Source organism: Vespa crabro, chromosome 2 (assembly GCF_910589235.1).
Source record: "Vespa crabro chromosome 2, iyVesCrab1.2, whole genome shotgun sequence".
Lineage (NCBI taxonomy): Eukaryota > Metazoa > Arthropoda > Insecta > Hymenoptera > Vespidae > Vespa > Vespa crabro.
Window position 1 is genome coordinate 3,025,293 of NC_060956.1, and position 26,095 is coordinate 3,051,387.

Sequence of the window (26,095 nt, forward strand, 5' to 3'; positions counted from 1 at the left end):
AAATAAATAAACTATCTTTTATACAATCAAAAATGATTGATTATTCTTGATATATCTACATCGAAATACTTATAAAGAAATGCATTTCACGATGCATTTCCCATAGAGAATTTAAGGTTACTTATTCGATCAGTCTTTGGACAAATGATTCTAGAACAAAAATAATAAAATGTATTCAATATCATAAAAATTGGTAATACGTGAGAAATTTGGCCATGTGCAATATACGTGTTTTTATTAATTTTGAAAATTATTGAGTTAGTTTTCTTTTGCATTCCAACGAGTACATATCGAAACTCTAATCTTTTTAAACTTAAGAGAACTTATAAATTAATACTTTCGATAATATTACTAACTATTTAAACAATCTTTAATGTACATGGAATAGAATAAATTAATATTAAAACAATAATACATTCGATTAAAAATTAAAAAGATGATAACGTGCGCGAAATTTAATATACTATTAATATAAAATTTCAATATTTAAAAATTTTAATCTTGATTTTAGTTGGCTTTGTGAAAAATACAAAATATTCTGTCTTTCAATTAACTTTATGAGGACACTTTTATCATGAAACAAATGTGCATATCGATATCGTATCTAGTGAAGATTAAAAAATTATGCTAAAAACAAAAAAAAAAAAAAGAATGGTGGTGTTTCGTCCCGGGTCCACCCGCTCAAGGACTCGTCAGTAGGGCTAATAGAGCGGGGAACCCTGCCCTAGACACGATATCATGGTGAATATGTGTGTGTGGGGGACGAGTGAATGAATAGTTGGGGCACAGAGAGAGACAAGGGGGAAGGGAAAGATTTTTTTTTTCTCTTCTCACTCTCTCACCACTCTCTCTCTTACTTTGCTGTAGAAGGAAAAAGCACACTCTGAAAGTTCGAGAGAGGCTTGGGAGGAGATGTGTGTGGATTTTATTTTTATATAGGGGCACAACTTCTGGAGAGCATTATGACAATATATATAAACTTGTCCTCTTCGACCAAACTTCGCTGGCGCTGGGATCGAGAAGTAACACAGGCCCGACAAGGCAGGAGGAGGAACTGCGGCGGTCTATGATCGCGATCCCACCAACTCATGGCGCGGGGGCAGGACAGCGGCGCGGGCGAGGGCCGGAGGAAATTTTGTTTACCCTGGCGGCTAAAGGCAACAAACTTCTACAAGATATCATCATAATCTCTATATCATCGTTTTGTAACGATTTTTACAAACAACATACACAACACACACGGAACATCTCCATTTAAGATAACACAGAGAGAGAGGGGACAAGGCGCGGCAGAGAGAGAAGGATATTAATAAGTTTTAATTCCCATGAAAAAGAACCCCTTTGAAAAAACTCGTTTAATTGACAGAATGGCGATGGACTTTTTAAAAACCGCGCGGCGTTGTTGTTAATAATAATCTCTGATTTTATTTAATTAACAATGGTTGTAAACTAACACCAAACACAAACCCCAACAAACAAACACGTTTCGTCCCAGGTCCGTTTGATGAGGACTCATCAGTAAGGCTAACAAACGGACCCTGCCCTAGACGTATTGAAGTATATTTCAGAACTTGTATATATTGTCATCGCACTATGTTTGAGTAATTGCGAGAAACATTGTCGATGTTGCGACGCCTAGCGGCAATTTCACGAAGGTGATCGCCACAAAATCAGCTGTTACCCTATCTGGAATCTTTTAATTTCTCTTTTTTTGGTGGGAAAAATGTTTCGTTATAATTATCGTATTATTACTATTTAAATGATATTAAATATCAAATCTGTAACAAGATATCAAATATAGAAAGAAAAAATGGATAATGATTTTGATATCTATGAGGACTTGTCCAATTACGATATAAAGGATGATGAGAATGTAAGGAATTTTTTAATACAAATATTATTATAATATATTTTTTATTTCTATAAATATTAAAATATTCCTGTTATATTATATTAGCCTTCTAAAAATAATGAAGCCCTTTCGAATGAATGCGAGGAATTAAAGAAAGAAGTTAACGAGCTTAAGGAAAAATTAGAAAATCTTCAAAAGATTAATGAAACCTTAGAGGTTAACTTATCTTCTTTACTTAAAACAGCCAAGGCCGAAATTACGCGAAAAGACAAGATGATAGATGAACTTAGAAAGCAGTAAGTATTTTTTTTTGTAAATATATTTTAATCTATATTTTTATTAACTTTAATATATTGCCTTTTAGAGTAGACAATATGTCATTTAGACGTGGCCACTTCAATAGAAACGTAAAAGATATTAATGACAAACCAATGCAACAGTTACCTGTACAAAATCTACATGAATATAGTCATGTACAACAATATGCTGAGAGTGAAAGAACTTCGGTGTCTAATTTACAAAATTTAAATTCAAATAACGATAAATATAATTCAGTTGCTAGTAGTTCTTCTGATATGAATTTTCAGAACTCTAGTACTATTAATTGTAATCATCCTGATGAAGATCAAGTTGTGTCAGATTATGAAAGTTATAGTGATCAATTTTGCAATACAAGGTATCAATCTAAAAAGTTACAAGTACCTTATATGGGTAGTACTACTGTTTTTACCGAACGTTTGCGTAAAAGGATAATGGAAGAAGAAGCAGAACAGAAACGGAAATTATTGGAAGAAGAGGATAAGACAAATTTATTATCGGAAGATAAACACGATAAAAATACCAAAATTAATATCGATGACAAAGAAAATCATTCTTACTGTAGTATATTAAATTTAAATGTTGATGATACGAGTTTGAAGAGTAAAGAAGCTGTACGTGATTTTATTGATAATACTAATATTCCAAAACACAATGATGTTTCTATGACAAATCAACAAAGGCCAGCATTAAATGTTAAAGTTTCTAAGAAAAGGTTGGATAATGTTGAAACACACTTTAGCAAACGACGAAAATTAGATATAGAACAAAATTTGTGTCCAGATAAAAATAGTCTTCCTGTAGAAGATGCATTTAATGAATATGATCATGGTATTATATCTAGTACAAAAACAGACAAATTAAATTGTGAAGAAAATAGTAATTCTTATATTGAAAGAAATGCTTGGAATGATAACAAATATGATAAAGGTACAAAATCAAATAGTACCGCGTACAGAAGAAAGGAAAAGGAATATTATAGAAAATTCAACAATGATTACAATAATTATTCCAAAGAAAGTATTCTATATTATGAAAAGAATAGATATAATCATACACGGAGTAGGTCACCTCTTCCAAAATATTTTGATAGAAAGCATAAATATCACGATGATCGATACAGAAATTACAGAGATAGATTTGACAAAAGACGAAATTCTCAAGATAAAGAGGAAGATACTTTAATATCCTCCGATAGAAGATCTTATGATTTACGCAATAAAGATAAAAATAGATCTACTGAAAAGTATGGTACTACAGATTTTAATTTATCAATAAATAAAGGGAGCAAATATTCAATTTCACATGTCTCTAGATCTGTATCACATGAAAGAAGTAGGAGTAGAGAAAGAACAAATCATAAAATTTATGATAGGAGATATTTAAAATCTACAAGGCATGATAAGAATTCGGAAGAACGTGAAAATGTTTTTTCGAAAAAGAAAAGTGAAATAAACGAATCGAAAGCTATATCTCTGTCAAAAAAAAAAAATGATATTTCAGACAAATCAATTAAAACAAATACTATCGATGAAATTTTAGAGGATGGCGAAATTGTATCTCCCATTAAATCTAATCTAAATAATGAAACAAAAGAAATAAAAGATATTTCTAATGTAGAAACTCATAAAGATTCTCTTGATCAATTTGAAAATGGATCAAAATTTTCTAACGAAGTGGATACGCGTATATGTTTAAAGAAAACAAATAGTAAACATATAGAATATAAAAAAAAAAAAATTGATCAAGTTGAGAAAGATAAAGATATTATTGTAGCTATAACAACTACTTCAGAAGAAAAATATATTCCTTTGGTTGAAAATAAACAGGATTGTATGGTAACATCTACAAACAATATTATACCACTTTTAATATGTATTGACAATGATATTGATAAAAATGATATTATCAATGAAGAAAAGTGTGATAAAGAAATTGTACAATTAGAGAAGGCTTCTAAAGAAGCCGATAGCACTTGCGATATGCAAAACTTTCCTGAGGATATATCAAGAACCATTAAAGAAATTTCTGTTGAAACAATTAGACAAGAAAGTAATATTATTTGTAAATATAATGATGAAATAGAAGAAGAAAGTATTTCTAATACTTCCAATGTAGATATAGTTAAAGATAATGCTTTTTTTATTGAGAAACACAAAACAGAAAATGATATATCAACAGATAAATATAATATGTCAGATAACAACTATGATAATCAAGTTCCTATATTAAATGATCAACAGGAGCCATTAGTAAAAGTTCATCAAGAAGTTGCAGCTACGATGCAAGATCTCCAAGGAAATGAAGAAGATAATAGTGAAAATGAGATTGTTAAGGTTAAAGCATCAAAAAATAATAAAAAAGAAGGATCAGAGTCTGAACATTCTAAAGTCATTATTTTTGCTCGACGTAGAAAGCATGTACAATTAACTGATAATAATGCATCTATGACTGTTGTAATAAATCCTAATAATATTAATTTAGATGTTGATGTAAAGAACAGCGATGAAAGTAATTTGAAACTACGAGCATGTAAAGTATCTCGTTCTTATAAAGATGTCTTGTAAGTATAATAAAATACAAAACATTATATTATAATTTGTTTTTAAATTACACGATCTATTACTTTTTTATCTTAAGGCTCTTCATTATCAATGATTTTATAATGACTTAAGCCAAAAGTGAGCCTAACTATAATTCTTGGAAGATTTTGATAAACAAAGTCTTATTTTAAAGATGAAGACTTGAACGAGAAAATGACTTGGTCAAATTTATGAAAAAATTTTATTTTCTTTACAAAAAAAAAAAAAAAAAAAAAAAGAATATGAACAGTTTATGATTAAAGATTTTCACCACTTTCATCGTAGCATATTCACATTCGTAAGAAAAATTTGTACAATAAAGAAATAATTTTAATTCATCTATTTTCAAAGAAATACAATTTGCAATATAATTTGTTTCTTGTTTTTATCAGATGTATCATTATTTTTACTATCTACAAAAATTCGATCATATCGTCTGATATAAAATTATTATCTAACCATCGATAGTCAAAATAGATCTCTATTTTACCAACAGTATCTATACTATACAGTATCTATACTGTTGGTAAAATAGGGATCTATTTTGAACCGTTGGTAAGATAGATTTGTACTTTACCATTAGTTTCTAAGGGCCTCGCTTTAACGAATTTTTAAAAAATCTTTTCATCTATACATAAATTATTCACGAAGAAATATCATTTTATAACATGATTTTTTTTTTTTTTTAACGAAACCTCATTCATCAAAATCTCGATTAAGAAATATGCCTGGTTTCATTGTCGGTATAAATTATTATAAAAGTAGGGGTAATGAATAGCTCTAATCTAAGTTCTTATGAGTCTATTTCTTTTCTCTTTTTTATGTTAATTATTTTACATTATATAAAAAAAAAAAAAGAAATGAAAAAAAAGAGGAGGAGAAAAGGGAATTCGTGAAAAAGAAAAAAAGTAAATCCATAAACATATTGCCTGCAGATATGACGTTTATTTCTTCGTCAATGATAGTATATCATCTCTGTAATATATTGACATAATACAGTAATTAAAAAATATAGTCCGTTTTCTAAAGGTGCAATCATTAACGTAGGTAAAATGTAATAACGCTAGTTAAACGTTTATTAATTATCGTTGTGTGTGACCGTAACTCGATATATAATTAGATCAAACGCTACGACTCCACTGCAATTGAATAATTAAAATGTTATTACAAAATACAAAGTGCAAATACTATTTATACATGCATATATCTACTTATACGCACGCGAAGGAGGGAATTTGTTTCTTTTATTCGTTAAATAGTTGCACAACTTGAATATATTTCTTTTATAATCTTGTAAAATTTCACTTTTTGCGAATCATACGTAGTAAATAACAAGTTGCCCAGCCTAAAAACACTTGTCAATAAACATTGCCCATTTATTTTAATAGAATTATTTCGAATAAAAAGTTGAATATAAAAAAGAAAAATTTTGAAATGAAAATTAACAGTGATAATCGTTGCATCGACTTTAATCGCTGTGTTAAACTAAATAAACGTAGTTCTTTTCTTTTCTTTTCTCTCTCTCTCTCTCTCTCTCTCTCTCTCTCTCTTTCTCATTGGCCTAAAGTTTAAACCAAATGTATGTGAACTATTTATATAGGTAAAAAATCATTCTACTAATTATATACTTGTATATTATTTAAGGACACATGGGCAATACAGGATCGAGAATGAACATATATCACTATCTCTTAACGATATATGGCTGTATAAAGAGCTGAAGGTCCGTATTCGAAGCGTTCTAACAAATTCCTCAGTTCTAAAGCATTTGTTTATTTTCCAAAAATATTTCATATCGTTTCTACATTAAACGCTCGGAATACGGGCCAAAACCTAGATCCTAAACAAACACATTTAATTATTTTTCTTGATGTTACAATCGAACAATCTTAACGCATAAAATTACATAGATTCGATTGCCTTCTTAACGAAAATTTCTTAATGAGCTGCACGACATATCACGGTCAGTTTCTAAAAGTCTAAAAATGTACTAAAAAGAAAATAATAATAATAATAATAATAATAATAATAATAATAATAATAATAATAATAATAATAATAATAATAATAATAATAATAATAAACATAAAAAAATACTTTTTGCAAACTTAAATAAACGCCGGAAGAGTCGTATCCATCTTTGTGAGAACTGCAAACGATATATTCTGCATTAATTGCAATAGAACAATAATTACTTTTCAAAACTTTAACACGATCGTTGTAATCGATTAGATTTATGAATTATATATTTCGTTGAATATTTCTTTTAAAGTCTTGTTCAAAGAATATTTTCATAGAGTCATATATTTTTTTTTTCAACATACACTTATATAAGTACCTTTTTCTGTTCTGTCCTAAAAACATATGTGTATATATATATATATATATATATATATATATATATATATATGTATATATACATACATATTTCATAGGAACATTTTTATAATGTTATCATTAATAATATATATTTGAATATATCAGAACAAGAGAGCGTTGATTTTGTATGTTCTCTTTAAAGATTTCAAAGGTACAAGAATACATAGCATATATATACCTAGACAAATACAACGTCATACGTAATTACGTGAATTCATATTTTGAGAAACAATTGTTCAAATACAAGGAATATTATATACTAGCAAGTATGTATGTTCGACTCGACCGGTCGTTGCTTGCCAGATTAACAGTCATTATTAACGCGTTTTTTTTTCTCTCTTTCTTTTAACTACTAATATTGCTATGTGTTTTGTTTTGTAAGATTTATCAAACTAAAGTTTGCAGGAAACTTTTTATTAAAAAGTGACTCTTCCACGATACTTATATTTCGTTACAGTAGTGAATCGATAATCTCTCTCAATTCTGTGGACATTCAAAATGAAACGTAAATAATTTTACGTTATTTTTATATAATGCAATAATTAAAGTCATTTTTACATTCCTTTCGGTACATAAATCTCTACTCAAATCAAATATACATTCGTTTATATATAATGAATATATAAATAAAATTAATAAAACAATGGTTAATTTATAAAAATAATGAAATAATATTTGTTTGAAAATTAATAAACTTTATGAATGTTCACAGATATGTTGAATAACCGTACACACACTGTCTTTTCACATTATAAAGATTATTGTATTGTAATTCTCTACAATAATAAGCTATACGATTTCTTCAAAATCTTTTAAGAACTTTTGATGCCTGTACACAGATATGTGTGTGTGTGTGTGTGTGTGTATATATATATATATATAATATATGAGTTACTTGCAATTTTTTTTTTTTTTTTTTTATATAAATTTCTACATTTTAGACAATATAATTCACATTTCTATTGATTATTATTCAGATATTTTAATATTGTTCTGTAACTCTCTTGTACAATATATTTAAAAACCATCTATGCGTATTTTGCTTGCCATCACCTAAGAATTAGGTGAACGACCCCTCTAACGCATGAACAATTTCGTAACATTTATCTCGTTTTTTCTGTTTTCTTTACGATCTCATAAGCTCTTATAAATATATTTATATATATATATATATATATATATATATATATATATATATATATATATATATATATATATATTGTACAAGCATATTCGGTTCTTATATGGAGTATTATTACGACTACCTATATAATTTGCTTTATTAAAGCTATGTACGCGCGCTTTTCTTTGTGTATTTTGTACAGTACTCACACATTAAAATTGCTATGCTGTAGTTTAATGAAAAAGAAAAAAAGAAGAAGAAATATAATATGATGTAGTTGATATTTCGCGTTATTTTTTTATGCAGGCACGCACGCACACATACGCACACATACATACACGCACACAACAAACATACAAATGTATATAAATATAAATATCAAACAATAGAAGCAACGGACGGCTATGTTCAGCCTATGTACAATCGTGTGAGGTACATTCTGATTGGTTCATTGAAATGTCACCGACCAAGAATTTTACTCTTTAATGAGTTTTTTCTTTCTTTCTTTCTTTCTTTTGTTTTTCCCGTATATATTTTCAAAAGCTACACCTTAAATACTACATCATCATAAAATATTAGAATTAAGTTGGTCCACCGAAGAGACGGCATTAACAAATGTAGGATATTATCGTCGACGTATAATTTCAAGACTTTAAAATATGGCTGCCAAATTCTATTATTCTCTTTCGACGATCAACATGGATAATATTATATTATTTTCATTCAAAACTTGATCCCGATAATTATATATTTCATAAAGTAATCAATTTCTATCTCAAATATGTATATACAGGGTAGAGTTGAAAGTTTCTAAGTGATTTTAAAAACTAATTATCCTTTGTTGAGATTTTTTGTTGGCTTGCAATTTAGATTTGTATCATTTTAAAAGCTATGTTCGTAGTTTTATAATATGAAAAAAAAAAAAAAAAAAGAAAAAAATATCGTTAAAAAAATTGTCGAAAAAAAAATCGATTTTCATAATCACCCAAGAACTTTTGACTAACACTCTGTATAATTTCAATCATTTGTTTTCTTTTAAACTCTTAAATCATTGAATATTTAAGAATTTTATATATATACGTCTATCAGAGACGAAAAATACGATAACGATATTATGATATAATCTTTTTTTTAGAATTAAGGCATCCCTTAAAATGTCGAGATGAAACTATTGTTTCTTTTTTTCTATGTTCCCTCGTTTTTTTTTTTTTTTTTTTTTTTTTTTTTTTTTTAATAAGTATATATATAAGCTTTATAAAGAGATATATAGAATGGCTCTTCTGTTAGTTGATGATTCATGATCAAGAAATGAAACTTGATCATAACTACAAATTATGTAGTATACATTTTCGTAAATAATTTATAAGAATATATAGGACGAAATTGCGTTACACTTAGCCTTTCGTGGTATTGTTATTAGGACTAAGAGGGCCACCGATGTTATCAATTTCACGTTGGGCTCGTGATATTTTCACTTTGTCTCGTGGCGTACCATCCTCTCCTGTTTCCATGGCAAACATTTTCATTTTCTCTTTGAAACTTAGCTTCTCGGGTACCGCGCCCATTTGCAAATTTTGTTGTTTTTGTTTTTCAGCGAGACGTTTCTGTCGTGGATCTCTATAAAAAAAAAAAAAGAAAAAAAAAAGAAAAAACATTGAATGTTTAAAATCGATATATTTTTTGTAAAGTACGACAAAATTGAATGTTTGCAAAACTAACTTGTATACTTCTTGTGCACCAATAACACCAGGTGTGGCGCTAACAAACGGAACGCCAGGACCTTCCGGAGATTTTGGAGACGCTAATAGATTTTCAGCATCATTGATAAAATTCTGAGAACAAAATAGAAAAAGAGATACATATATATATATATATATATACACATATATAAATTATAACTTTAAATAGATAAAATATTTCTTGTTACATCATCAAACATTAACAATGCATATACAAATATTACTTGGCAAATGCGCAAAATTTTGTATCATCAATAAGCTATATTGCAAACATGAAAAATTTTAGCACATACATGTAAAATAGCAGCGAATGAGATGTATAACATTGAATATATAGATAGATAAATTTACAATGAGTTGAAATATATTAAAAGCGTTAACTTACAAAATGATGATTGCGCGAATGTATTACTGGTATATAATTTGAAAAGTGTATTCCATGCAAAACTGCGAACGATATATGTATATATATATATATGTAATTTTTATGGCAAATCACAGCGTAATAGTGTTATATATGTATGTATACCTTACGTTGACATCTGCCAATGGGGTTGCATTACGAGAGAATATATATGCATATTTAATGAATAAATATATCTTACGTTATATCGTGTATAATAATTTTTAGACGTTAAGCAGGATCTATATATATATATATATAAGTTACAATAATTCTTGTGTATATTGCCAAAGCTTTAATCAATTAATTCATGTCCACAATACGTGTATTTTTACGTGTCATAATATTATTTAAATATGTGCTTTTTTTTTTTTTTTTTTTTTTTTTTCTTTTTTTTGCTCTCGTTTGGTGCATAAGCCATATTTTGAGTGCCAAAAATCAAATCAAAGTGAGATCGATTGTTTGCAAATTTGTTCACACCTATGTGTTCTGTAACTTTTATATCCTTTGTAAAAACGAATCTACAATATTCTTTGTTTTATTGATACGATTTTTAAAAACGACATCAAACTCGCGTAATATGTTTTTATAAATATATATGCGAACTTATCTTTGATTAATTTAGAAAATAAGAGATCTTACATTAGGATCTTCTCTAATAGTGACCATGCCCATCGAGGACGAAGTATTTAAATTTCCAGATATGACATTGCGTGGTGTTGTTTCATTGTTTGCGTTTGGATCGTGAAAAGAAACCCTCTTAATCGTCGAAGATGTTAGAGGTGTTAAGGCAATATTTGAAGAGGTCGAACTGTTCGACCTAAGTGCACTTTGTTGAGACATCACTGCGTAACTAGATCCACGTTCTGGTGGTGGAGGTGCATCGGTATTTCCATTTTGCAAAGCTAAATACAAAAAAAAATAATCAAATTTCTTGTTTAGTCAAAGCAGATAAAAATAAATCGTGTGTGTGGGTGTGTACATTTTACTTACACGGCGACGTGTTAGGCCCATTGATAACTAAATTATCTAATCTTAGCATATTTGGATGCAATGCTTGTTGATTCCTATAATGTTGCATATGTTGTTGTTGTTGTTTGTATAATTGCTGAATATGTTGTTGTTGTTGTTGCTGTTGCTGTTGTTGTTGCTGCTGGTGTTGTTGTTGATGCCTATTTTCTTCTTCTCTTTGTCTTTGATTCTCGTCGAATTCTTTCCTTCTGATTTCTTCTATTCGACGCTGTTGTGTTTCTCTTTCTTCATTATTTTGAGTTGTATATGTTTTTTGAATATTACCAATATGAGACAAGGACGAACTATAATTTGACGAGCTAGGTAACTGTACTGTATTACTTTGAGATTGATTAGTATGCTGTTGTGATTGTTGTTGTTGTGGTGGTTGTTGTTGTTGTTGCTGCTGTTGTGGTGGTGGTTGTTGTTGCTGCTGTTGTGGTGGTGGTTGTTGTTGTTGTTGTTGTAAATACATTAAACCGGAATTATCATTTTGTACTAGGCACGAATTTCCAGCAGCATTTGGAGAGAGTGGACTATTAACAGTTTGCGATGTAGGCGGTGTACCTCTTATCGATTGATTATTTACGTTTGCCCTCGACAACGTATGTTGCTGACTTGCTGTGTTCGTTCTTTCTTGAGAATTAGCTACACTCAATAAACCTTGAGGCTGTGGTATACTTTCAGTATCAATGTCATTACACTCGTCGTCGTCATCCTGTTGATTGGCAGCTTCTTCTGCTCTTTTTTGGAAATCTCGTTCCAATTGAAGAGCACGTAGCTGTTCATCTTGTTGAGGAGTTCGGTGAGGTAAAGCACTTAACTCCGCAATTTGCTGATCGCGCCATTGTCTAGCTGCTTCTCTTCTTCGAGCTTGTTCCTATAATAATTTAATCGGATAACCATGTGATACCGTTTTTTTTTATATAAAATTCTTTAAAATACCTTTTCACGTTCTTCACGTTGCCAAGGATTACTAGCACTATATTGATATTGTCGAGGTTGTTGCATTGTCCCTGTTCCACTTGCCGGATAATAACCACCTCTTGGTGGGTCTTGCATACTTGCGGTATACCTAAACAATCGAATATTATTATATATAATTTTTAAATAAGGTTTGCTTTACATCAGCTAAATAAATAAAATTAAATGGTAAAATACCTAGAATCTGCTTGATTATTATACAATGGATGAGTTAATGTATTAGGTGGTGGAGGTGGTGGACTTTCCCTATACCCATCTTCAGGAAGAGCAGGTCTTGCTGGTGGTACTTCAGCGGTATTAAAAGAATTTCCTTCGACGTTATCTTGAATTATAGTAGTATTGTCATTTGAATACTGATCATTTCGTAGATCAGGTGGTACATGAGTATAATGTGATCCATTCTGAGAAGTCATATATTGACGATTATGGTCATAATGCGATCTAGTAGAATCTTGAACCGCGAGAGATTCCTTTCCAGATTCAATAGTTGGTATATGACGAGTTGGTTCTGCCTTTCCTTTGGATGTTAGCCCATACTGACTCATACCAGCAGTCGGATGTTTGTTACATTGACCATACTGGGAATAAGCAGCATCAGGATGACCATACGTTGGTCCCATTTGTTGTCTCGTTGCTGACGTTGTTGCTAAATTAGGTGTAGAACCCAATGGTCTTGAAACGAGAGCACGGGCAGGTACAATACCAGCCGTTTGATTAGCATTTGCCGGTCTCATACTATATGTATTTGGTCTATATTGATTGATCATCGGTGCACCACCGCGTAATTCACGTCTTCTAACTTCTTCCTGCATTTCTTGAAGCTTAGCTTCCTGACGTATTATATCTCGCGAGGATTGTGATCTAGGCGGAACCACGTTTTGATGTTGCATTTGGTTACCGGAATAACCTTGTTGTTGGGTTTGAGGAATATGAGCAGATATCGGTCTATCTCTTCCCTGATTCAATTCTTGCGCAGGAGGCCGATTCAAAGAATTTTGTGATCCTCTAGAGCTTCGTTGCGTGTGTAACGTATTCCTAAAATAAACTGATATGTAGGATCGAATTTTGACGAGATTACGAGGGATTCGTCTCATTCAATGGATTAATTATTTATTCAGAAGCCAGGCCAGAAATGTTATTGGAATTTATACCTCTCCTCCATGTGTTGCTGCGATAAACTTGGCTGCTGTTGTTTCCCTGTAGAATCTTGATTTCTATAAACGCTCAAGTTTTGATAGAATCTTTCGGCTTCGTTATTTTGTAAACTATTTTGGAAAGATCCATGAGGTTGATTTGGATTTAAGTTTGGCGAGGATTGTTGCCTGCTAACCAAACCAGTCGGAGGTAATGCCCCAATTCTCGTTGGATCGTGCAAATTATGGCTCGATCTAAAAAAAAAAAAAAAAAAAAAACCCAATGACAATTTTACGTATATATTATGCCGACAAACGTATCAGAAAGAAATTTATGATGATCATTTTACCTAGAGCGTAGGCATGAAGCTCCGTTCATAGCAGGCATCGGAGATGGTTGAACCGGTGGTGTAACGCTATTACTCGATGATGCTCTACTATAACCCGGATTGAAGATTTCATGTTGTTGTTTCCCTTCGGCCCCCATATCTATATCACATTCTTTCGAATTAATCTCAGAATAAAAATGTATCAACAAGTGAAAAGTTGCATTCGTATTAGATTACAACCCGTTCGAATCTTTTTATGTTCGTTTAAATTAATACAAATGATTGATAACACTTGTCTCTATGTTGTCCGATGCTTTTTTAACATGTAAATGTGATAAGCGCAATATGAAATAGTGTAGAGAGATAAAAGCCAAATGTTATGACTCAGAGCGATTATGCAAATGATCAATACACACACTATCCTGAGTTGGTTCTATCACAAAAGAACAAAAAGCACTAATAGTTTAGACCGAGTAAAAGAGATTTCCAAACAAGTAAAGGTAATCGATAGGATCTTTCCAAACATCACGCTTTTTGATTAAATTTTAAATAATCGAACATTGAATTACACAATCGTCTTTTCTTTTAATATAATTTCGAATAATTTTTAAAAGAAATTTTATGCCAAACTTTTTGTAGAACCATATCAGGGATTACTTACTGTGCAAAGCTGGGACGGACTTGCTGCTATGAATTTGTTGGGGAATCGTTTCACGTCCAAGTCTAGATGAAAGATCACGTTCGCTCATGCGGCGAGGCCCTGCGATAGCACAAGATGCACAAACAAAACATTATTACGAATTAACACAATAGCATAGCACATTTTGCTCGTGGCACATGATGTAATAATATAAATTTACATGCATCTATATTATACATGCGACTATAAAACATATTTTTGTTTTTATTTAATTGTATCATTATGTTTATACTTATTGTTACATATCATACTGTACCATTTGATAAATATTATTATTTATATAATGAAATAAGTATGACATGCTTCATATCACAAAACATGTTCACATATACATGTGAGCATATAAATATATATATATATATATACATATATATATATACATATATACATACATGTATGTATTTATGTATGACTCGTTAGTAAATGGAAAATGGTTTTTAGATAAAAGCACTTTGTATAAACGATTTGATTCAGAAGAGCATGTTCCATAGCATAACAACAGACTCAAACGATGATAATTATAGAACTAATCCTAAATAGTGAGAACAAGAGATTCTAATTTCTTTGATTTTCATGCAAGTGTCTTTAGAATGTACGATGCATGTTGCATTATGCAATATACACGACAGAATGCAGATGCATTATGAAAAGCGAACGCATTTTATTGTTGCTGAACGACGAATAATATTAATCAAAATAAATTCATTATCATAAAACCTAAAATAATTAAATATTAATAAAAATATATAAATATATAAAAAGAAGAAAACAAAAAAAAACGATGGAAGAAAGAGAATAAGTTATTCGAATTTGGTGTATTATTAGCAATCGATCACAGAGATTAAAAAAAGGAAAGAAAAAATTAATCATAAAAAGCAATTTGTCGGTCTTCAACGTAAAACCACGGTGAACAGGGGGGACGGGTGGGGGGGGGGGAGACAGAAAAGTGCAATAATTGTATCGAAACGGAAGACAACATAAATCCTATGAACGTTGTAATTTGTGCCTGCTTACGCGAAGCGGAACCGATTTCCAACGATGGAAATACGTGAATATCTCGTTTCTCCTTTCTGGATCTAGACGTTGATTTAGATTGCGAGATGTCCGGGTCACTTTTAGATTTTTCGACGATATTAAAGGAATTATGGCCGATCGAACGTGACGATTTAGATTTTGTTTTGCACGTACGGCCAAGATAGAAATTACCTTCAATGTCTATCGTCGTTGTATCGCCGATTACACGAAAATCATCTTTTGATATTTTTTTTTTAAAAGACGAGCTTCCGCTCATAGAACAACAACTACGACACATAAGTTTCCTCGACGTTTGGCTATCGTCATCTTGAGATGTAATATTTTTTTTATGAATCTCTTGATGACTCTTCGACAATCGATGCCCATTTAATAACGGCGTTTGACATTTTTTATCATTTATATCACTTTTCTCACTTTGCAAATTTTCCCAACTGAATGATAATTTTGACGATCGTGAAAGAGATGAATTAGAATTTAGGCCATCATTCGAGCTTGCTAAAGATCCTTTTTTTTTTTCTTCTTCCTTCTTTCCAATCGACAAGGTACCATGAACCGTAAAATTACCGTCATTATCGTGATGATGTTTTATTAAACGTAGATAGAGCATAGCGGTAGCTTTCTTCGAGATATCTGGCGCTGAAACCACTCTATTAGAACGTGCTGGGAAAACGAAATATTTTCTAAGAGCAGGAGTCAAATTAATTCCATCGTGTTTCATTCCGTCGGAAGATGATAACTCTTTGAGAGAACAACATCTTGCTAGCTTGCAAACACTATGTTTTTTACGTTTCGTTTCTGATTTCTGAGACAAATTGTTATTTAGAGATTCTGCATTAGACGAGGACGACGCCAACGACGAGTTTCGAGATTTTTTCGATGTTACCAACAATTTTGATTCAGTAACGCTAATTATTGATTTATTATTCAACGATTTACAGGATCCCTTTGAATTCTCTAAGGAATCGGCAATTTGATTTTCTTGGGGTAAACACAAAGGTGCATTGGCATTGTCAAGATTAGAAAATTCTTTGATTTGTTCTATTATATGTCGTTGCTCTTCCAATGACAATTTTTTTTTTTTACCTTCAATCGTCACGTTTTTATCATCATTATTTCCATCTTCCGTAATCAAGTTGGTGTTATGCATATAAACGTTATATTGTCTTTCAGGCGACACCTGCGTACTCTTGTCCTCGTAACACAAGTCGGACTCAGATTTGAACATTTTACAATTCGCCGATTCCCTTATTTCGGTCGTTGAATTTCTCGGTGACGTAATGTCTGGTTCAGACGCGAATTGTCTGGAACGTGTCAATTTCATAGACCTCATTTTGATCAATCCGCCGTCACCTAACGCTGAAAAATGTTTAGCCAAGGTAGCTACTCTTCCGCAACCTAAACGTACCTCGTCGGGCGATTTCCAAAATTTTCCTGTGCTAGACGTGTCACTGGAAACCGCGTCGTCATTCATTCCGCTCAAATCAAGAATTAATTCGGGAGTTATTATTTCATCGTCTTTCGAAATTAATTCGGAGGTACTTAATTCCTGTTCATCGTTTTGATCGGTGGTATCCGTAAAAACATTGGAATAATTTTCCTCGTCGTTATCGCTGTTACTTTCAATTTCGTTAGACGATAATTTTTTCGACGATAAACTGAGTTTCGGAGAATCATCGGCATGGCTCGTTTGACTTTCCATACTTTTTCTCGAGTTTAAGGAACATTGACAAACCGTGCATTGTTCTTTCGATATGATGCCAGATATTTCTACACGTGCTCCCAATTCATGGGTATGAGCACCTTTACATCCGGCAGAGAAAGAAAATAAATCGTTAAAAGATTTTTGATTACCTGGCTCGTCTTGCCGAGCATCACTAGACAAAACGCTATGTTCCTCTTCTTCTTCTTCCTCCTCCTCCTCCTCTCTATTCTTACATTCATCATTATCTTCAGATTCTTCGTAAGCATCCGGATAATTGTCATCAGTCTGATCGATATAAGGAATAGAGTCGAAACATTTCTCACCGAATGGAATTGACGACGTACAAACCTTAGGAATCGTATCGATTCTTTTCACATAATTATCCCCGTGTAAAGGACAAATCCAATGATCCTTAATCGTATGATCTTCTTTATTATCAATTTCTTTAAAAGTTAACCCGGACATACTCTCATCTCGATGTTCACACGTTGCTGGTAGAATAGTATCAGGGAACTCGAAACTATTTTTTATTTCGTGAGGACACTGTCTTGGAATACTACAAGGTATAGACAATTGTATTCCTTCCGATTCTTGAATAATAGGAATCGTTGATAAAGTATGCCAATTTCCCGGTGGCATTTGTTCTTCGTTAAACCTGTCGGCGACATCTCTAACCGGATAAACAGATGTCAATCGCGTCTTGACGAAATTATTACGCCATTGATCCGGATTCTGCGTTAATGGATAAGAGGGCGAAGGACTGAGAGAGCGACGCTCGTATTCGTTAAGATACAAGTTCGTTTTGGGAAGTTGTGAAGCTGTCGCACCTGGTAATGTGGATTGTTCTACGTCCCAGCCAACATAGTGTTCTTGAGAAGTAGCACCCTGCAATGGTACGGACAAGAGATTGCCCATCGAGTGTGACGTAGATGGTGGCACGGACACTTCCGGAGGTCTAGCGGGATTTTTTATGTGTTCTGACTTTGGCCTGGCCTTATGTGCTGCTCCAAACAATAGGTTAGTTAAGCGTTAGTCAAGCTTTTGAGAAGAAAATAAGCAAAGCGATTGTTGATTTTTTTTACATTGTAGGGTGGATATTTTATATATATTTTATATATATATATATAAAGGATTTTTAATCGTTTATTTTTACATTATTAGATCATAGATATCGTACGACGTAGTTGTTTGGACGCACCGTAACCTTCGAGTTAATCAATAGATTATTAAATAAATACGTACCCCTCGTCATTATAGGAGACGGTTGAGATAATAAAGTAGCAAGTCCATGATATATCGCGCCTTGTTTAGCAACTTCTAGCGTCACCGTTGGTCCCGTACGAACTAGATACTCAGCAGCTCTGATATATAATAAAATAAAGGATAAAGTAAAATTAAAGAAATAATATTGATGTTAGAAATTAAATATGATTTTTAACTAACTTTTCTTGCGTTATTCCTACTAAACTCTGTCCGTCTACTTTAAGTAATTGATCACCAGCAGCTAATCTTCCGTCCTAAAAACATGATGTAAAAAAAAAAAAACATATTAGAGATCCGATATGACTTTTTTTTAAAGGGTTAAAGAAGCAGATCGATAAATTAAATATTTACCGCGTCTGCTGCACCACCGGCAACAACACTTTTGATATAAATGCCTAATCTATCTTGACCAGCACCCTGTGTAATAATAAATTTTGCATAATTGAAACATACTGGACAATTTTAATAAGCCTTATTAATCGTATAAATTTATCAATACCTTAGCAGCAACAATACTCAAACCCATACCATTGGTCGACTTATGTAATTTTATGATATGTATTTCTGGTTGACCTTGATTTTGTCCAACGTGTCCAGTATAGCCACCTGATCTATTACTCATTGCACTTGGACTACGAAGCTACGAATAAAAATCTTTTTTATATGATTATGCGAAAACACGGATAACAAGATGATAATAAATAAATGAGGATGCATACGTTCGTATGATGATCTATCATATATATAGTCCAGTAACCACTACTAGTAGGTTGAGGTGCCATTCGACAGAAACCTTCTTGCTGCAAGGGTGATAGAAATTCAACCAATCCCGGTGGTACACCTCTTATTACCTCACAACTATAACCATCCTCTGGCAATAGCAATGCCAACGCCAAAGTTGATTCTTCTTCCAAACGTATTTCACGTCCGTCGGCGCGTGCAAGAGTGTCAGCGACACTTTCAGCTACCTATACATATATATATATATATTTATATAAACGTGTTCATCAAGATGTTTTATGGCGTTCAACGTAAAAAGAAGCATTTCATTTGTCTGAAATAAATATTTTATTGAAAAAAAAAAAAAAAAAAAAAAAAAAAAAAAAAAAAAAAAGAACATACCCTGACAACGTTTTCAATGAGCTCAGCGGGAAGTCGTGGCTCATCGGCAGCCGGTTGATATTTTTGCAACAAAGCTCTTACTTGTAAAGAATTCAATTTGAAACAAGTAGAACTCAATGTGGCTAATTCCTCGGCGTTATATTTCGGTGCTTGGAGAAGATGCGTAGCTTGCATGATCGTTGCCAAATGACATTGACTGGCTAATTCGAGACCTTGCCTCTCGGCCCAGGTTTCTAGAGCATTAAGTCTAGCTTTTAATCTTCGACCAAACCAACGGACACAGAGATTCCCATTAGATACTAGAGCATTGAAAGCGATTGCATTGATCGCATGAAAAAGATGACTGAATAATTGGATGGTCAGTGCTGCGTTAACTCTACAACGTCTTAATAGAGCCATCGTATTCGAGAATATTTGTAAAACACCAGCTTCCTTAGCGGGCTCATCAGCGTCCGCCATGAATTGCGACATTGCTGGTGTCAATTCAAGGGAAACGCAATGCACCAGAGATGCGAATGCAGCGTGAACGGCATCGGCTAGGATATCTTGAGCTCTCGTTGAAAATGCCCCAACGTGACGGTCGCTTTTTAACATGTGCAATAATTCCGAACCATTTGCAAGCCAAAATGCCAACGAAGACGCATCCATATATCTTTCCTATATATGAAACAAATAAATACAAATTAGTAATTAATTAGTTAGTTATATTCAAAAGGATCTTAATAAATTTTAATAAATATTAATTATATATATATATATATATATATATATATATATATATTTTAATAATATATACTTTAATTGTAGAAAACAAGTATATGCTTTGTATTATTATTATTTTTTTTAATATAACAATTGCATTTACTAAACAAAAATTAAAAAATAAAAAAAAATAGGAATACGTTTTACCTGAATTACTCCTTGTATCATCAAGGCAATATTCGCAAGCATCACGGTCAAACGGTGTGCTCTTTCGGTAGGTTGTAATTCTGGTCTGTAATGAGTGCTAGCACGATATCTGGCAGCCAAATAAAGGGTATAAGTCGGTGCAAGTTTGAACTGCGGAGCTGAGGGATCTACGTCGGTGATAACAGCACGTAGAAACGCTTCCTCCGTATCTTCTAAGAATTCCAATACTGCTGGTAGAATAGGGTCCGTCCCTCGTGGTTGATTATCGTATTGGGGATGCCTATTTGATACATTAAATGTAATTTCGTTTATACAATTGATCGTTACAAAAAAAAAAAAAGAAATATGTATATATATATATATATATACACAAATATATAAAGGAAAAAAATATTCGTGTATTAGCTAAAAATTTCTAAGCAATGGCAGGCAAAACGTACAGATATCAGTGTAATCAATTCAATGAATTCTATTCTTTTTTGTCCCCTTTTAAATAGATTTAAATGAGAATCAGAACGTTAAGAACAACAGAGCTAATAAAAATCTCTTAATGGGTCGATCAATCTAAACGTTCGCCGTCCAGGTTACCTGTTGCCATCTCTACTACTCGTTAAGCTCGCTGTTTCCACATTGCCGTCCAGGTCGAAAGTCGTTTCATAATTGTGAGTCACCTCGGGTGCGTGAGTACCGTGCGTGGGACTACGCGATGTGCTAGCTGCTGTAGATTTAGTGGGACTTGGTGGATTCGAAGTTTGACCAGGACTTTGAGCGTGTCCACCACCACCACCATTTGGTGATCCAGAACCTGATCTGTACTTGTCCGAATTTGCTTCTTGGCTGGTAGCATCTGGCGATCGTCTACGATAGGACAAGCCACGGCGCGTGCGAAAGACAAAAAATACAAAGCGAAACTAAAAAAAAAATGAACTAAGCACGAAGAACATAAATAAACTTAACAACAACTTATATACGTGATATGCGTGAACTAAGCGATCTATATAACTAAAGAAAACAATCTAAAGCAAACGATGCTTATAGTGAGAGACTCGGAGTTATAATCTAACTATCTATATCTAATACAGTGGTTCTCAAAGGTAATTTTATTAATCTTTAAAATTCATTTTTATCTTTTAATCAAGATTATTTTTTATATACGACAACGAGATCGTCAGACAATTTTTTTCTTCGTATGTATTAACTTTATTTCTCTCTCTCTCTCTCTCTCTCTCTCTCTCTCTCTCTCTCTCTTTTTCTTTATTTATCTATACGTTATAAAAATTCAAATTGAAATATATATTAGATAGAACTTAGAGTTCGTAAATCATACTTTGAGAAGCACCGATCTATTAATCTATCGGTATATTAATATAAGTGTATGCAAGAAGAAGACTCGTTAATCTATCGCTCGACTCACCGGTCGTATGCGTACTCAATCTGTCTATTGGAGTCATGACGTTGCCTGATACGGTCATCGGGCGCGGGGTCGATGAATCTGAAGGTATGCATTCTTCCAAACTTGATGATAGCTCCATTCTAAACACAGATATATATAAAAGATATATAGAAATGTTCTCTATGTATGATGCCACATGTATCTCTTAGTCATTTGATTTTTTGAAGTTAGATAATCTTTCTTGAAATTATATGAAACGAATATAAATCTTTTCTTTTTTTTTTTTTTCTATCTCTAACACATAGTTCTTCATACAGGTAGACATCTATTCTTAGAAAATATTGATTTATTATTTCTTTTTCTTTGTTTCTTTTCTTTTTTTTTCTTTTTCTTTTTTTTTTTTTTTTTTTTTTTTTTTTTTTTTTTTTTTTTTTTTTTTTTTTTTTTTTTTATAGTTCCCTTGAGAAAAACAACAATTTAACAAGTTCTTGATACCTTATATCTTCTTTTCTTTTCCTTTCCTTACTTTTTTCTTTCTGTTTGTTTTTCTTTTTCTTTTGCTTTTTTTTCTTTTTCTTCCTTTTTATTTTAAGAGTTCTTATTGATCAACTCAAAAGAACTTATTTCGATAACTTTCAACAGACTCTACCATTCATGGTTATATTTTTTGTAGACACATTCTATGACCATCTAAGTAAATATAAGATTAAGTGAAGACTTAAAAAAAAAAAAAAAAAAAAAAAAAAAAAAAAAAAAAAAAAAAAAAAAATAAGGAGGAAAAAATCTCTCTTTCATTAGTTAACATTCCAGCAGCGTGATGACCTAGCTTACGATTAATGATTCCAAAGAGACTAAACAGTAAAACAAAGACATACTTGGAGTATGGTAGTCTGATGTATTCGTTGATTGTTCACGAAAGTATGAGCGTCCCTTGAGCATGGCGTCAGAGTGACGATATTTTCCGTAAACGCTATAACACAGTGCCTTGGCATAACGGTAGGTCCACTGAGAGTTAAAGTTTGAGATTGCACGCCTTGCGGACCGAAGGGTCGTTCCGATCCAACTTCCGTCACGTTTGGTTGCAAACGATACCTGACACCCGCTCCGTTAGGAATATCGGTACCATCTGGATTAAGTTCCAATAAGAATGGTAGTCTCTCATCTTCATATCTAATAATTAAAATGATAAATTATATTACAAAACAAATTTTCTAATATAATAATAATTTATCAATAAATTAAATCAATCTATTTCAAATACCTATGATCTAATTCGTTCCATTTTCCGGAAGGTTTCTTTTTACGTTTGCGAGGCACATAATCTGCCGGTCTCCTCCTCACGTGAAACATGATTGATCCTGAAATCGAAAAAAAAAAGAAAAAAAAAAAAAAAAAAAAGAAAAAATATATAAAAAATATAAATGACAACAATCGAAATGTTTATATATCATTATTTTTCTGATATATACAAATTTAATTTTTTTTTCTTGTTGTTTTTTTTTTTCGTTTTTTATATAATAGCGTCCAAAGAGATATTTTATATACAAAATTTATAATATTTTGTATATAATTCGTACTATAAATTTCTATTAATTCATTATTAGTATTATATATACAGTATATTACTAATATAAAATATATTCCTATTAAACAAGATACTACTAGTGGTATTACATTTATTAATATTTATAATACTAATATGCATTATTAATATCAGATAAAATATACAGTATTATAATATAAATATTACAAATATTAATATAAATTAGATTATATTATTTAACGATATGTATAAAAAAAAATTCATGTTTCGTGTGTAAACTAAGATTTTTTTCTTTTAATATTTTGTAACGAATACAAAAGATAAAAAAACAGAAAAAAAAAAACAAAGAAAAAAGAAAAAAGAAACAATTTTCAAAGTTATACACTGTTCATAAAGAGTTAATGTAAACACACAGAAGAAAAGCGTTCTCCGTTCAATGAACATCGTTCAGTTGCTATACTTGACCGAAGTAAAGGCGTATATCTCATCTCGTTCTACCAAAGAGGGGGAAATCGTTCACATATATTTAGTCTTTTATCTCGGAATCCTTCTCTCGTGCACGCGAGAGCTTTAGAACGCCGGTAAAAATAAAAAATAAAAAAAAAATATAAAAAGAAAAAAAAATAAAATAAAAAGAACCAAAAAAAAATGAAAAAAAAAAAAAAAAGAAAAAAAAAGAAATAAAAAGAAATATAAAGAAGAAGAAGAAGAAGAAGAAGAAGAAGAAGAGTTAACTGACTATCAGAGTTGTCTCCATGCATCAAGGGAAAACGGTAGAGGAGACAGACCGTTTATAGCATAGTCATCGCGCGCAATACTTCTCTTTCTTTCTTTCTTTCTTTCTTTCTCTCTCTTCTTCATAATATATATTTTTCTTTCCCTTTTCTTCCATATTTCATTCTCTTTCTTCTTCTACATTTTCTTTATTATTACATATGTATATTATATAAACATGCTGACGATTACGAAGAAACGCCCAAAAAGAGATCTCATAGACTGCGCAAATTTCTCAACACAATTGTCTATTGTCTTAAACGGTGGAAAAAAAATAAAAAGGATTAGAGAGAGAGAGAGAGAGAGAGAGAGAGAGAAAAAAAAGCCGTATACAATGGGACATTGGTTATCCGAATTAATTAAAGACAGCCGAGGGAAAGTAAGGGCAATGACGCGAAGATAAAGATGGTAGGATACAGGCCACCGTAACGTTCACGTTAAATTGCAAGAGATAAAAAAAAGAATGAAAGATCACCAACGACAAAAAAAGAAAGAAGAAGAAAAAAGAAAGAAAACAACCAGAAAAAGAAAATGGAATGAGAAACAAAATGTCAGACGTCCGGGACTTTTTAAAATAAATCTTCAAGGTTGAATTGATTTTTTTTAAATTGATCGTAGCTCAATGTTCGTAGTAGTAGTAGTGGTAGTAGTAGTAGTAGTAGTAGTAGTAGTAGTTTAATAACTTACGTCTTATTCCCCAATCCATCATGTTGATTCTTGTTTTGTCGTTATGACGCAAGGATCGCGTGCGCGCGCGCGTCCGCGCGTTATTTCGTTTAATTAGAAAATACAATCAAATATCATATAAATGATGATAATGAATTAATATTAAAAATTAAATAAACGTGGTCCCACGTTGAAAGGCAAAATGTAGACTAATCATTGGTGTTACTTATTCGTTGGAATATCTGATGAATATTTGGTCCCTTATTCTCTTCTCTTCTCGCGAGTTACCATCGTCGTCATTTCCTCTCTCCTCGATTCATACTAAACGCCGGACGTTGACGACGAGTATGTGTATTACACCACCAGTCTGACAGAGCGAGAGAGAGAGAGAGAGAGAGAGAGAGAGAAAGAGAGAGCGAGTGAGCGTGATCGAGTAAATGAGAGAGAAATAGAGAGCCAGAGAAAAAGAGAGAGAGAGAGAGAGAGGGAAAGAGGGAGAGAAACTGAGAATAAGCGAGACAGAGATAGAAACAGACAGATAAACGAGTTAGACGGATAGATGCGGTTAAAAGCTACTGCTCGAGCATGCTCGAGGACTCATTATCACGAAACGACGATGATCTTGATCGCTCGATCGTTGATCCTTCTTCCTTCTGACAATGAGAATCCGTCGTATTATCCAGCACTTTCCTTTCTCTCCATCCCTCATCGTCATCATCATTATTATTATTATTATTATTATTATTTTGCCGCCGACAGATGATGCGGACGTAGATTGATGAAGAAAAAAAAAAAAAGAAAAGAAAAGAAAAAAAAAGAAGAAGAAAAGAAAAAAGAAATGTTTCTAACTATTTCTTCTTTAAAGGATTTCAAAGTGCATTAAAGGCAAGACCTTCTTTTCTCATCGTGGTCGTTGTTGTTGGCATCTAAGACGAGCGATCGATACGCGTTTGCTTTAACTACATCGGCCGACGTGCGTATCTATGACCAGAAACGAACCAACGATCGTTTTCGACGACCTTCCTTGGAAATTTTCTCTATCGATGACCTATATATATATGTAAGTATATGATCATATATATATATATATATATATATATATATATATGGACACATACACACACATACATATATA

The 26,095-nt window shown here is 31.9% G+C and overlaps 2 protein-coding genes across 16 annotated transcripts in view; one reads left to right on the forward strand and one right to left on the reverse strand.

Annotated features, from left to right (window-relative positions):
- The first annotated feature begins 1,575 nt into the window (after positions 1 to 1,575).
- Positions 1,576 to 9,230, forward strand: LOC124432943 (uncharacterized protein DDB_G0283697-like). The gene is made up of 4 exons (XM_046982321.1): positions 1,576 to 1,873; positions 1,958 to 2,148; positions 2,217 to 4,733; positions 4,811 to 9,230. Exons 1-4 carry the CDS (start codon positions 1,811 to 1,813, stop codon positions 4,842 to 4,844), a joined length of 2,805 nt encoding a protein of 934 aa, XP_046838277.1. The 5' UTR covers positions 1,576 to 1,810; the 3' UTR covers positions 4,845 to 9,230.
- LOC124432942 (afadin) overlaps positions 5,678 to 26,095 on the reverse strand; it is a 51,364-nt gene continuing 30,946 nt past the window's right edge. For 6 of the 15 annotated variants that reach the window (XM_046982305.1, XM_046982310.1, XM_046982307.1 and 3 more), the window contains 21 exons: positions 23,239 to 23,335; positions 22,853 to 23,147; positions 21,999 to 22,117; positions 21,173 to 21,442; positions 20,585 to 20,864; positions 19,676 to 20,332; positions 19,273 to 19,521; positions 19,053 to 19,193; positions 18,905 to 18,970; positions 18,734 to 18,807; positions 18,533 to 18,651; positions 18,118 to 18,291; positions 14,515 to 14,613; positions 13,875 to 14,013; positions 13,543 to 13,779; positions 12,569 to 13,426; positions 12,353 to 12,482; positions 11,390 to 12,287; positions 11,039 to 11,301; positions 9,974 to 10,086; positions 5,678 to 9,871 (listed from right to left, as the gene is read on the reverse strand). In XM_046982305.1, the coding sequence (XP_046838261.1) occupies positions 9,649 to 9,871; positions 9,974 to 10,086; positions 11,039 to 11,301; positions 11,390 to 12,287; positions 12,353 to 12,482; positions 12,569 to 13,426; positions 13,543 to 13,779; positions 13,875 to 14,013; positions 14,515 to 14,613; positions 18,118 to 18,291; positions 18,533 to 18,651; positions 18,734 to 18,807; positions 18,905 to 18,970; positions 19,053 to 19,193; positions 19,273 to 19,521; positions 19,676 to 20,332; positions 20,585 to 20,864; positions 21,173 to 21,442; positions 21,999 to 22,117; positions 22,853 to 23,147; positions 23,239 to 23,335 (5,501 nt within the window). In that variant the 3' untranslated portion in view covers positions 5,678 to 9,648. Of the gene's footprint in view, positions 9,872 to 9,973; positions 10,087 to 11,038; positions 11,302 to 11,389; positions 12,288 to 12,352; positions 12,483 to 12,568; positions 13,427 to 13,542; positions 13,780 to 13,874; positions 14,014 to 14,514; positions 14,614 to 18,117; positions 18,292 to 18,532; positions 18,652 to 18,733; positions 18,808 to 18,904; positions 18,971 to 19,052; positions 19,194 to 19,272; positions 19,522 to 19,675; positions 20,333 to 20,584; positions 20,865 to 21,172; positions 21,443 to 21,998; positions 22,118 to 22,852; positions 23,148 to 23,238; positions 23,336 to 24,981; positions 26,009 to 26,095 lie in introns of those variants that run through there. The other 9 variants (XM_046982319.1, XM_046982317.1, XM_046982318.1 and 6 more) reach the window with 6 other exon arrangements.

Coding starts and splice junctions, on each gene's coding strand:
- LOC124432943 (XM_046982321.1), top strand. CDS start 1,811: ATGGATAATGATTTTGATATCTATGAGGACTTGTCCAATTACGATATA. Junction 1,874..1,957: donor ATATAAAGGATGATGAGAAT/GTAAGGAATTTT, acceptor ATATTATATTAG/CCTTCTAAAAATAATGAAGC. Junction 4,734..4,810: donor CGTTCTTATAAAGATGTCTT/GTAAGTATAATA, acceptor TTTTATCTTAAG/GCTCTTCATTATCAATGATT.